The following is a 12,777-nucleotide window of genomic DNA, read 5'->3' on the forward strand; positions in this document are numbered from 1 at the left end:
AAGAATTTTTGAATGGGAAAGAGCTTAAACTGATGAAGGTATCAATTAAGACAAACAAAATTGGACAATAAAAGAGGGGTTGTTGAATTCGGTACTGTGAATTTTTGAATTAGGTACTTTGAATTAAGACAAACAAAGCCTTACGTATTGTGAATTTTTGAATTAGGGGGAGAAAGTTTTGGAAGTGAGAAAGGAAAAAAGACACGATGATGATTGTTGACGATGAGTTATTGAATTCGAATTGTTTGTCAAAATAATTTTAGAATGGATGAATAAAAGAGGGGTTAGGGATTTGGGTTGAAGTGAATCAATTGATAAGGAATGAATAAAAGAAATGATAAAAAAAAAAGATTATAATTATGAACATGTTGAAAATCATTTAATCAATTTTTTATTTTTCTGGGCTTGTGTTGTTTAATTGTTTATGGGTTTATATGAACATAAAATTTAAGATGATGAAGATGAAGAGGAAGAAGAGGGAAGGAGAAGAAGAAAGGGAAAAAATTGGGTGTTGATAGTTCAGTGTGGTATATGATGGACCTGCAATCAAATGGACAAAACAATATCAAAAAATTTAGACATTAAAAAACAAACGGACATGACCAAAATGGTAAACGGAAGAAGATTTATTGGACCAAATTGAGACACTTTATAATTAAGAGACCAAATTGAAAACCAAAAATAAATTAAGGGACCAAATTATGTATTAAGCCTAAAAATTAATAACAATTTTAACCCTTAAGTTTACCCCATTTTACATTTTTAACCCTCTGGTCTAATTTTGACCAAATCAATGCACACGTGGCACCTCACTTAAGTGAGTAGGATGCCATGTGTGTATTTTTTTATTTTTATATTAAAAAAATCCAACTCATAAATAATAATAATTAAAATAGAAAATAAAAAAGTCTTTCTTCTTTCTCCTGTCACTCTTCAGATCCAATTTTATAGTTAATTTAACTCCATTTTCCCTCTCCTTCATCCCCAATTTTCCTTCCCTGATCCAATTGAAAACCAAACTGACTCGCTATGTTGCGTAGAGAAAACAACGACTTTTCTCTGATCAATTTTAACGGTGACTTTACTCCTCACTTTCTTCATCACCCTCTCTGCAGCTTTCCAATCCGAGACGAAGAATTTAGCCTCGAAGGTGGTCGCCCTCAGTCCCGTCCTTCACCACCTAACACCGCCAACACCGCCACCACCACTCGCAAAAAAAAATAAAAATCCAGACTCCGCTTCAGATTCAAAGATCCAGTTCACACTCGAACACACTTTTGTTGATTCTGATTTCACTGAAGCTGGTAACTTATCTGCTCATCTCAAAACTTGGAATCACAGCGTCTGAAAACTTGAAATTGATATAGTTGTTTTAGCTTTTCCATATCTGAATCGAAGAAGGAGAAGATTTTGGTGTTTAATAGTTATTTGAATCGATATTGTTACTGTTGTTGATGATGGTGTTGTTAGAAGCAGAAGATCTGGATGTTGATGGTTGAACGTTTGGGGTTTAATTGTTCACTTAAGTTTTTCTATGAGTATGTGTTGTTGATTATGTGTTATTGATGAACATGATTTGTTGAATGGTGTGCTTACTAGTTTGATTATGGTTGACCATAATTTTGCCCAAAATTGTGTCTAATATTTCTTATGAAGTTGTATGAAGATGATGTTGAAGATTGTGAAGAGGAAGGAAGAATATTGTTTGAGTTGTTTCTTTACCTTGTGTGTTCTTCCTTCTCCTTTTTCATTTCCTTTTTTGCTTTTTTTAATTAAAGAAATACACACATGACATTTTTATTTATTTTTAAATTAAAAAATACACATGTGGCATCCTACTCACGTAAGTGAGGTGCCACGTGTGTGTTGACTAGGTCAAAATTGAATCAGGGGGCCAAAAGTGCAAAAGGGGACAAACTTAAGGGTTAAAATTGTTATTGTTTTTTATAGGGGACCAAAATTGCAAGATTGTGAAACATAAGAGAGCAAAACTGCAATTAAGCTTATATCTAAAGTATTAATGTATTATTGATTGTCCTTGATCATAATTGTTTGAGAAGTTAACATATAGGTGCTTCCTTTTATCAATCTATGCACATGCATATCTTAATAAAAACAAATCTATGTATATGCCCTTCTATCTTTTTCTTCATTATGGATATTGACACCAATCCTAGTTTATTCTACTCAATATATGATTGCTTATTGCTTACACATTATAAGATGAACTTATGGTTCTTTTATGCAAAACAAACTGAGCTTATTTAAGGACACAATTGTAACTTGAACTAATTTATATAATGAGATATTGAGCAAGTTGTTTGATATCCATTGGATAGGTCGTCTCTGGATTAGAAGAACTATCGTACGAAGTTAATGCAGTTAAGTAGTTCACAGCTGATGTGGGATGAAATCCATCATAAAAAACATATTGTGTTCTATTCATGCATGGCTTTGAATATTCAACACACATCCCATCAGGCCTCACCGGACAACAAGGAGTAGTTAAAACTGTAAAACCTGAAATAAAAAAGGTCACAAATATGTCATTAACTGATTATAGTTAAGAACATAAATCATAACATTTACAATCACCTTTTTTATTGTTAATCTAGAATTTAATATGAAATGAAATTAATTGAAATGTTTACCAAGTGAACTGTCTAATTTTCCAGCGGTACTGTTTACAAAGATGAACTTAGAATCAACATATTGGTTGTTGAATTGATCCACTAGAGATCTAAGCTTTTGACTAAACATTAATGCATCAAGATTCTCATTTTCAGCACATGATCCAAGTATTCCACTAGTAACGATGGCATTTGGAGTGCAACCTATTTGGCCAAGTCCAACCAACACGAATTTTCTTGCCCCGACATTTTGCAGAGCCTATCCACCAAAAATATCAAATTTACATAGTGTAAAAAAAATTATATTATTACAATCAATAAATCACCATTGACAAAAAAAATCATGTTACCCATGTTTTTTTTTTTGACAAAATGTTACCCATGTTCTATATCTCTTTCTTTGCATTTTCACACACTTGTCTAATATTATCTCTCATTTCGTATAAAAATATTATAGATTTCTAATACTATGTAAAATATTATAGACTGCTATTTTTATTTACTCTAGTGAAAATGTGTATTATATTCTTTTGTCTCACCTTAATGTAAAAATTTGTTTTTATTCAGTCCTAAAAAAATTTGTAATATTTTTTCTCTTTGATAAAAAAATGAGAAATATTTGGTCCTTAGTAAATAAATAAAAAATACTTTGATCATAATAGGATTTTCAATGTCATTCAAAATAGTCTTTTGATGAGGAATAAAATATCCTTAATGTATATCATCCATAAATGACTAATTTGATGATATTTAGTATCAAATTAGTCTTGTATTTTTTCTCAAGACAAATTTGAGGTTTTAAGAAAGTTGATAGGAGTATTAAATTTGGTTAAATCATGGAAATTAAGAAAGTCGATAGGAGTATTAAATTTGTTTGTAAGTATTGTTTTTACAATTGCACTATCCCTTGTGTGAGAGAGAGAGAGAGAGAGAGAGAGACGGGGGGAGGGAGGGAGTACTATATTAATAATATTTGTCTTTTGTGACTTTTCATCTAAAGCATTAATAACTAAATGTCTAAATCACGCCTTTTATTAATATTTCTGTAAGTAAATTTTATCAATTCAATACAACATAAAACAAACATTTACATATAACACAAAAAGTTAATGATATATACCTGTAAATAAAGGGATAACTGGTTAATAAGAGCTTCGGCATACTGTTCTGGGTTATACTCGTGACTGGTTGGGTAGTCATTAGGCTTGTAATAGTTGTTTATGTAATCATTGCTGCCTATACTCACATAATACAAACATTTATTCAAATAATTGCTGGCTTGTTGCATGCCTCCAAGCTTGGCAGCAATTTTGGAAACTATGGTTTTATGATTATTTATTTGTGATCCCAAGGGGATATTAGCACCCTGCATATAGATGAAATCAATCATACATGACAATATGAACATATTGTGTAACACTAATTAATTAGTAGAATTTATCATCATTGAAAATATGAATACATCATCTATAAACATACATGAAATCAATCAATTATATATGGATGATCAAATTTTTATCAATACCAAATTTTTCCCAGACTCATCTCGAATTCCAGCTGCACCAGATGCATAGTTAACACCTTTAAGTATGTCTGAGCCACTAGTGTTTGCAAAAGGTGGGGTGAAATTCATGAATCCAAGCATTTCGCCTACAGGTAAGCCATTAGCATTGTGAGTTCAACAAAAGATTCAAGATAATAAAATACAACAAAGAATGCCAAAATCTTAGGTAATAACAACATTTTAAAAAATTTAACTATAATATAGTACATTGTTATATAGTTTTTATGAAATTGTTTTTTTTAAGTATCAATTTTAGGAGCTTTCATTTGTTTGTTACAGATTTTTAAAACAAAGAGAACTTGAAGAAAAAATATCTAAAATGTATTTCAAATGAAAACAACTTCTATTTGAGTAGCTAGTCTTGAAAATCATTTTCTATAACTAATTTTTACTATAGCAAACAAATACAAAACAAATTCTATTTTTTATCTATAAATTATTAAATATCAAAATGATTTTTTATATTTTTTTATTAAATATTACCAATTATGTCAATTGTTGTTGCCCCATTGGTAAATCTTCCTGTTGGGCCTGCTGGAAAGTCAATGCCATATGGAACGTAATTAGCTTTTGCACTGGTTGAAAGATTGTTGTTGTTTCCATTATCAGACAAAGAGTCACCAAATATAAAAAGACAAGGCACTTGAGATGTTTGTGTTTGTCCGTGGACACAATGTTGCATGTAGCAAGCAGCCAAGAGAAGAAGATGCAATATCAACCATGTTTTACTCTCACAAGCCATCTCTCTAGGTAGAAAGTTAGAATGCGTATGATATAGTAAATGAAGAGTTGGTATGTATGATCACAAGATCAATGGAGTATATATAGTGTTTTATTGCCAAATTGTCAAAACTTATATTTGTTAATAAAGGATCCATGGCGGGTATGGCATGCTATAGTAATAGTTAATTTCTTAATAAACATTGGAGGTCCACAATTGATTTTAATTTTGCACCTATAATCTTTGAATCTTCAGAGAATAATTAAGTATCCTACAAAGCAAAAATAAACAAACAAAGAATTCTAAATTCTTTTAAATTCGATACATGTTTTTTTGTTTTGAACAACAAATCTGATACATGTTAATGTTACACTACAAAATAACACTTGTTTTTATTGAATTTTCTATGAGTTGTTCTATGAGGTGTGAATGCTTATTTTCAGGGGCAGACATATTTTTTTTATTTTTTTGGATAAGTCATCTTTGTCTTATTGATTATATGAAAATTGTGTAGCTTAAGGCACGTTATATCATTTTGTAGCTTATTATGTCACTTGGTGTAGCTTATGACACTTATTTTTGTGTATGTTATGCTATATTGGTTTAGGTAGTGACGAGTTTGGGAGAAACATTGTCACAACGCATGAGAAACAAGCCCCAAAGGGGGGAAGCAAGAAGCAACACCCTGTCGTGTGAAGCAACATGAGCGGACAACCAATATAAGACAATTTGTTTTTAAAAAATTATATCATTTGTTGTTAAAAAAATTTAAACTATTGTGGGAAACATTCTTATAATAATCTAAATATGTCTGTAAAAATGAATTCAAAAATTTAAAGGGTACATATGGAATTGCATTAAAAACATATACAAAAATGTTGATTGAAAATATATGAAGGACCGTTGCTTGGAGAAATTTTTTAGAGGGACTAAAACGGAATTTAATATATTTATAGAGATAAAAATCTTATTTAACCATAAATAATATAAATACGCACATTCTTTTTTAACAAATGCGCACATTTTTAAAGTTGATAACATTAATTAAAGGAATGAGAATAGAGGAATGCTAATTTTAAAATTGATAACATTAAATGCGCACAATTTTAAAGTAATTAAGGATAGAGGAATGCAAATGACAATCGCACAAGAAGGGGAGGTTGAATTGTGTTATCTTTTTCTTCTATTTAAACTAAGTCCAAAGTCCAGAGTCTAATAGAGTTCAGATTCTTAAGCAATGTTCAAAGTTTAATGCAGCGGATAAAGTAAAGATAGAGAGAGAGAGAGAGAGAGAGAGAGAGAGAGAGAGAGAGAGAGAGAGAGACACCAAGCAATTATCTCGGTTCCTTCCACAATCCGGAAGTAGTCCAGTCCTCCTTGCACTTCCAAGGAGATTTCACTATAATCCAATCTGATTACAAATGCTCAAGCACACAAGCAAGAGACTTCAAATACTTAAGCACACAAGCAAGAGATTTCCTATGCTCAAGCACAAAAGCAAGAGACTTCTAACAAACAAATTACAAAGAAAAAGTTTGGTTTGAACACTTGATATACAATCAGTGATGTTCACAATACAAATCAAATCAGACTCTTAAGACTCTAGAATTTCTAAGATATGAAAGTTATTAAGAAATTCTAAGTGTTTGATGCACAACAATTTCAGTAGAGTTTTGGCACAATTTAAATGTTGTAGAGACTCTACTGATCTTCAAGTCTTCATTCCTGTATATAAAGGTATAAAAGAGACGTTGTAGAGGTGTCAGCACATCAAAGAGTCGTTGTAGAAGTTTGATCAATCACCAATGATATGTTGCTTGATTTTGTTAATGTCCTAGGAAGGAATAATTTGAAATCCATTCCTTGTATAAAGAATTAACCAATAGAGACACAACTGTAACAGTACTATGCATAGACAATAGTGGAGTAGTGGTTGTACAATTGTACTATTGTCCTTTCTCTGACCTTCTTCAGTGGATAAGCATTCAATGTCTTCTAATTCCTCTGAAATAGTCGTTGCTCCAGGCTTCTATTCCTTTTGCAAACTTGTGTCTTCAAATAACCAATTTTAATTGACTTCAGGTTCGAACTCTAAAGGTCTTCAGACTCTGACTGTCAGCTTCTGATGGTCTTCAAACTCTGACTTGCAACTTAGCTTCCCTTGAAAATTCTTTTGCTCTCAATTGTTCTTCCAAAACCAATACTATGTTTTAAGAGATATAAATTTTAGTCTATGGTCCTGCACACTTGAACAAATATTAGCATATTAAATTGAACTTTTAATACTTGGGTCGTGCTAACTTGTGCCCTAATGGCACAAGTTAAGAAGCTAAAAAGGGAATTAAAACATAAATATTGTCTTAAAAAGATAAGATTTTAAATTTCTAAAACATGGAATGCACAATTTCCAATAAAATGTTTCTATCTTTAGTTTATTAACTTGTGCCTTAAGGGCACAAGTTAACATTTCCCTTAATACTTGTTATCATCAAAACTTAAGGTGACAATGTTAAACACATTTTGTTCCAACACCGTTCATTTAGATCGTATGGTTTATATGCATTCCTCTCATCTCTCACTTTAAAACCCCTCTCATTTGATACATCTTATGTGAAGGGTTGGAGAGAGAACACAAGTGAGAAAAAGGCATGTGAATGGCACATGACTCTTTTTTTTTTTTTTTGGTTACATCACACATGACTCTTTTAATCTATGTTTTAATCTTAGCCCTTTTTTTTAATCTAGTGGTTCATATTTATTCTTACTAGATCTATTACCCGTGCTGCCGCACGGGTCATAAACATTTACAAATTATTTAAAATGCAAAGCCATTCATACCACACACATCAAAAAAAATTGACAAATATGACATTAACATTATCTTTTTAAAGGATTTTTCAATATTCATACATTCTAAAAAAACTCATTTATATACGACATTGGTAGTAGTATCAATGCAATCGCCGTTTTCGTTGGTCAACAAATCTTCAAACTACTTCTTTTGAAACTGCAACGTACAACTGACCATGCGAGAAGACTGATTGTGGAAGATGTTTACCAACTTGCTTGAGTGACTGCCCTTGACTTTTGTTGATGGTTATTGCAAAATAAACAACTATTGGAAATTGCATGTGCTGGAATTTAAAAGGAATTATAGTATCCGAAGGTGTCAATTATAATCTAGGTGTATAGACCTTCTCGCCGACATTGCTTCCTGAAATCAACTTTCCTTCGAGTACATATCCCCCATTTTAGTAATTATCAAGCGAGTCCCGTTACATAGAAAAATTAAATGTTGTAACACAACCATGTTCTTTGTTTACGTATTTAAACATATACTTGATAGATCGTGACTGGTTGAACAACTCTACATTAATATGAGCATTATATTTTAACAACTTTATATGGCACATATCAATGAGATGGATGGGTAAATCAAGTGAATTTAAATGTATTTATCTTCACGAATTTTATATAATTTTTTGACTTTTCTTTTGATGGAATATAATTTATTGACTATTTACTAAAAAATAATTATAGACTAAATTGTTAAAAGAGTGATATAAGAAACTAAATTGATATTCAAGACTAATATTCCTTGACAAAATTGTTCTACATGTTATATACTTCCATTTTTTAATGAATAATTTTCTCGTACAATTATCCAGTTGATTTTTCTAGCCAATGTCAAGAAAAACCTGTCAACTTAGATAAGCAATCATCGATAGACTATAGTTTTTATTTGAGATCAATATATTGTAGTTATATACAATACAATGAAATTTGGATGCAATATCAAGATACAAACCTTAGATCTAGCTCCATTTGTGCAAAGACATGAAGCTACTTCATGCTGAATCACAAAAATAATATGTTGTAGGACACACATAAATAATTCTTTGATGGTATTATAAAGAAACAGTTTGGAAACAATTTTTGAGAAGGATTATATATCAAAGTATAAACATGAAATCACCAACAACTACAGTACATGGCAACATGTCCATTTTTCTTAGCCCGCCTTGCACTTAATGAAATTGTATAACATGTGCTTGTTAAATGATAGAAAGAAAAACATAATCCAAAACCAAACCTCTTTTTGCTTTTCTTTTTCTCTCAATTGTTGCCAAAATAAAATACACAAAGAAAGAAACAAAAGAATGCAAAATCACCTTTGTTGATTTGATATTGTAGAGAGAGATCTAATCAAAAGAGATATAGAAAAAAGGATAAGCTTAGTGCAATATAGGCACGAAATGAGAAAAAGAGATAAGCAAATGGAGCTGTTGCATAATGGAGTAGATGTAGAAGCAGTATTAACATTTTCATGCTGTCCTTGCAGCCTTGCAGCGAGTTAGTGAATACTTTGTTTATGGCCATGTCCACTGTGGCATTGATTATTACAGATTCTGCTTACATCAAACCATCAATGAACCATATCCTTGCATAACATATGTGACCAATTCTATGTTTACTGGATTTTCCCTTTCATTGGTGCAATACTTGTTGCTTGGTTGTTTGGTATTGTTGTTCCTCCACCCCCATTATCTTTTTTCATAGTTTTTGAGTAGAATCATTTTTCTCCAAATAACTTTCTCAAAAGCAGTAGCCTTAATGGAGGAATGCAGGGCAACCAAAACTATATTTAAGAAAATAATATTGTTAGCAAGTCTAGGAACAATAAATCCACACAACAGAAAATTACTAAATACATGCTAGTGCATTAATACCTAAACTCTAGTTCTTAATGAAAAAAAAATTAAAATAAAAATTAAAGACTATGACTGCATAGAGAAGAGACAACCTGAAAGAAGAAAATGTGAAAGAATTCAATTGAATTTTGCGATACAACAGAACAACGCAAAATAGTGAATAAGTGGAAGAGAAAATAAGTGTCCATCCCAACTTGAATCTGTCAAAGTCAATGAAACAAAACACTGCACTATACTAATAATAATAGATCCAACAAAATTATCAAACCATGTAAATGACCAAATTATCAAATCTTAAGAAAGAGATAAGAATACACACCTATGAACTCTAAATTAAAATAGACCAAATGCTTACATGTTTTTGGTCTATTTCTTTCCTCTTAAAAAAATTCAAATTACTAACCTAAGATTTACATGTCAATTAATGTATCAAAACTAAATCGAAAAGGAAACAAAAACTAATAAGGCAATAACATGGATACCCATGGCTGACGCTACGTAAAGATTTTTAGGAGAATTTTGGCAAAAGAAATGTCATCAGAGGCCTTAAACATAACAGGGTAATTTCATTCTTATAAAGCTCTCGCTACCAAACTGCAAAGAACTTATTTGTATTAACTTCTTTTCTTCATCATTGATTGAGTTGAATGTCTTTCTGCATTAAAACTATATATAACAGATCTTTTAGCAGTTAAAACTGAGATAGTAAGTGAGTAGTGTACATTGTTTGAATTGTTTCTTCATCATTGATTGAGTTGAATGTTGAGGATTTTTCTGCATTAAAACTATATATAACTAATCTGTGTAAAGAACATTTTCCTTACAGCCTTCCATATCATATTAACAAACAAATTACTTCATTCAATTTCTTTCCTTCCATCATTCATAAATTTTATTTCAATGAAGCAGATTTCCCTGTTATCCATTCTGGCATAAGCAATCCAAAGGAATTAGCAAAAAGAAAAGGCATTCTAAAGGCAAAATTATCAACATAAAAAGCAAGAGATGGACCACCATTGATACCTTTCTTGTTGTTGCACAATTGTTGTGAATATAACGAAAACGAAATTGAGAAGAATGAGATCAAGATGTGGCATGAAGCGCAACCTCGAGTAGAATGTTGACAGGTAGAGTTTGGCAAAAGCGTCGTGGCCGGAGCTCATTTTGCTTGACGACATCGCAGCCAACTCACATCTAACTCAAACAATCATAGCAAAAAAGTAAAGAATTTCAGAATAAGGAATTATAAATAGCAAAATAGTGTGACAAAGAAGAAGGAACTATTTTTCTTTTTTAACAAAAGAAGGGACAATTTATATGTTAAGGAATCATAAAATAATCAAAGAAAATCTAAAAGCTAAGCATTCTTAAAAAAGAAAACAATAAATCTTGGTCCAAATTGTAAAAGGGAAATTCCGTGTTAAATTCAAATTGTCTTATCAACACGTCTATCAAACGAATAATCAAATGCAAAAAAGCAATAGAACTTGTTCACAATTTAAATGGGGTAAATGATGGATTCAAAGGAAAACAATGGTATTAGGGAAACAATAAAATAAAAAATATGATATACCATGCAATCAGGGGCTTGATGAAAAGGCTAAGGATATGAAGATGCAGAATCAACAGAAAAACATATTTATCATCTAATTGCTTGCAGCTCAGAGAAGCGGAATGAGTCTCCCCACTACAAAAAATGAAGAAAAGCAAAAACGAAACAGAGTAGATCATAGAGAAACATACATTTGTCCACAAATTGAATAAGAAATTGAGAAAGAACAAATTGCATAGCTCTGTCGACAGTCTTCAAATGATGGTGGCCAAAGGTGGAGGAGATGAGGATTTAGATACGTAGGTGAATGGAACTGTTGTGGTTAAAAGTAAAAGAGATTAGTGTGTCAGAAGGAAGAGATGTGCATCACGCTTCTTCATAGCCTACAATATAGTGATAACCTTATGCAGTTCAAAATCATTAAATGTCAATTCAAACCTTACTCCCTCCGTCCTAAAATATAAGCAAAAAAATCTCATTTTCTTTGTATCAAAATATAAGCAAAAAACACCAACTTTTATGTTATTATTGTGTTTTTTCAAACAAATCATCTTTTCCAATATAAAATTAAATGCATGTTGCATTCAATTTGTTTCTCTTTTTATTTTCTCCATAATTTTTAACCAATGAGAATTATTTTTACATCTTTCCATGAAACTTATTCCAAGGAGAACACAAAAAATTATACCTCAAATCACTAAGTATTGGTTTTCTTAATAAGTGTGAATTAGTGTTTTTTGCTTATAAAAAAAGACGGAGGGAGTACTTTGGAAAGACGCAATAAATTAGGCTAGAAAAAAGAGATAACCTTGAACCGTTAAAATCATTAAATGTCATTAAGTGTCATAAGGAATTGGGGGAATTTGAATTTGATCAACGGCTGATATGAAAATTACGCCTAAAGATAGACATCTAACGGCCATGATTGTTTGGCGCCCAAATTATTAGGTTTAGGGTTAAGCATTTTGGTTAGCATGTTAGCAAAGATTAGATATAAAGATTATTCTCACATATAACTATCATTCTCATGTGATATGCCCCTCAGGGGTGGCCCTGAGGGCGGGCGCGAGGGGCGGCAGCCTAGGGCACCACTTTTTTAGGGGCACCAAAATTATTATTTTTACTTAGTATTTAGTATTATATAGATATATTTCTTTTTAATTTCCTTTGATTAATTCTATTGAAAATATATTTTTAGATAACTTTGATTATAAATGAATATTTTGCACCAAAAAATGTAAGAAAAAAATATTGGAATAATTAAAAGGGTACAATTTATTGTTTCGTCCAGGGCATCAAAATTCTTAAGACCGGCCCTGATGCCCTATATATATATATATATAGTGATCTCATTCATTAAGATGCGTAGTAAGGATTCCACAAACAATAAATATTTATTAAAGAAGAAAATAGTAAAAAATTTGATAAATGCATTACAATCAATGCATAATTTCTATTTTTGGTATATTACATGTCTTTTAAGGGCACATATTAACTTTTTCCTTCCTTTAAAAAAAAAAAAATCCTATTTAAAACGGATCAACTCAAATAAATAACTTCACAATAAATGTGTATCCAACCCAATAAAGACAATTGGT

The 12,777-nt window shown here is 31.1% G+C and overlaps 1 protein-coding gene and 1 long non-coding RNA gene across 2 annotated transcripts; both read right to left on the minus strand.

Moving 5' to 3' along the window:
• Nucleotides 1-1,997: 1,997 nt before the first annotated feature.
• Nucleotides 1,998-5,048, minus strand: LOC146944225 (GDSL esterase/lipase At1g29670-like). Its single transcript, XM_085742632.1, has 5 exons — nt 4,678-5,048; nt 4,156-4,280; nt 3,751-3,996; nt 2,652-2,889; nt 1,998-2,520 (listed from the first exon to the last, which is right to left on the minus strand). Exons 1-5 carry the CDS (start codon nt 4,934-4,936, stop codon nt 2,294-2,296), a joined length of 1,095 nt encoding a protein of 364 aa, XP_085598758.1. The 5' UTR covers nt 4,937-5,048; the 3' UTR covers nt 1,998-2,293.
• A 5,370-nt stretch (nt 5,049-10,418) lies between these two features.
• LOC146944226 (uncharacterized) lies at nt 10,419-11,340 on the minus strand. The gene is made up of 3 exons (XR_015025880.1): nt 11,201-11,340; nt 10,651-10,821; nt 10,419-10,554 (listed from the first exon to the last, which is right to left on the minus strand). It is a non-coding gene; the product is annotated as an uncharacterized LOC146944226 (long non-coding RNA).
• Nucleotides 11,341-12,777: the final 1,437 nt, after the last annotated feature.

This window comes from Medicago sativa, chromosome 2 (assembly GCF_051527215.1).
Source record: "Medicago sativa cultivar Bolivia chromosome 2, Bolivia_mono, whole genome shotgun sequence".
Taxonomy (NCBI): domain Eukaryota; kingdom Viridiplantae; phylum Streptophyta; class Magnoliopsida; order Fabales; family Fabaceae; genus Medicago; species Medicago sativa.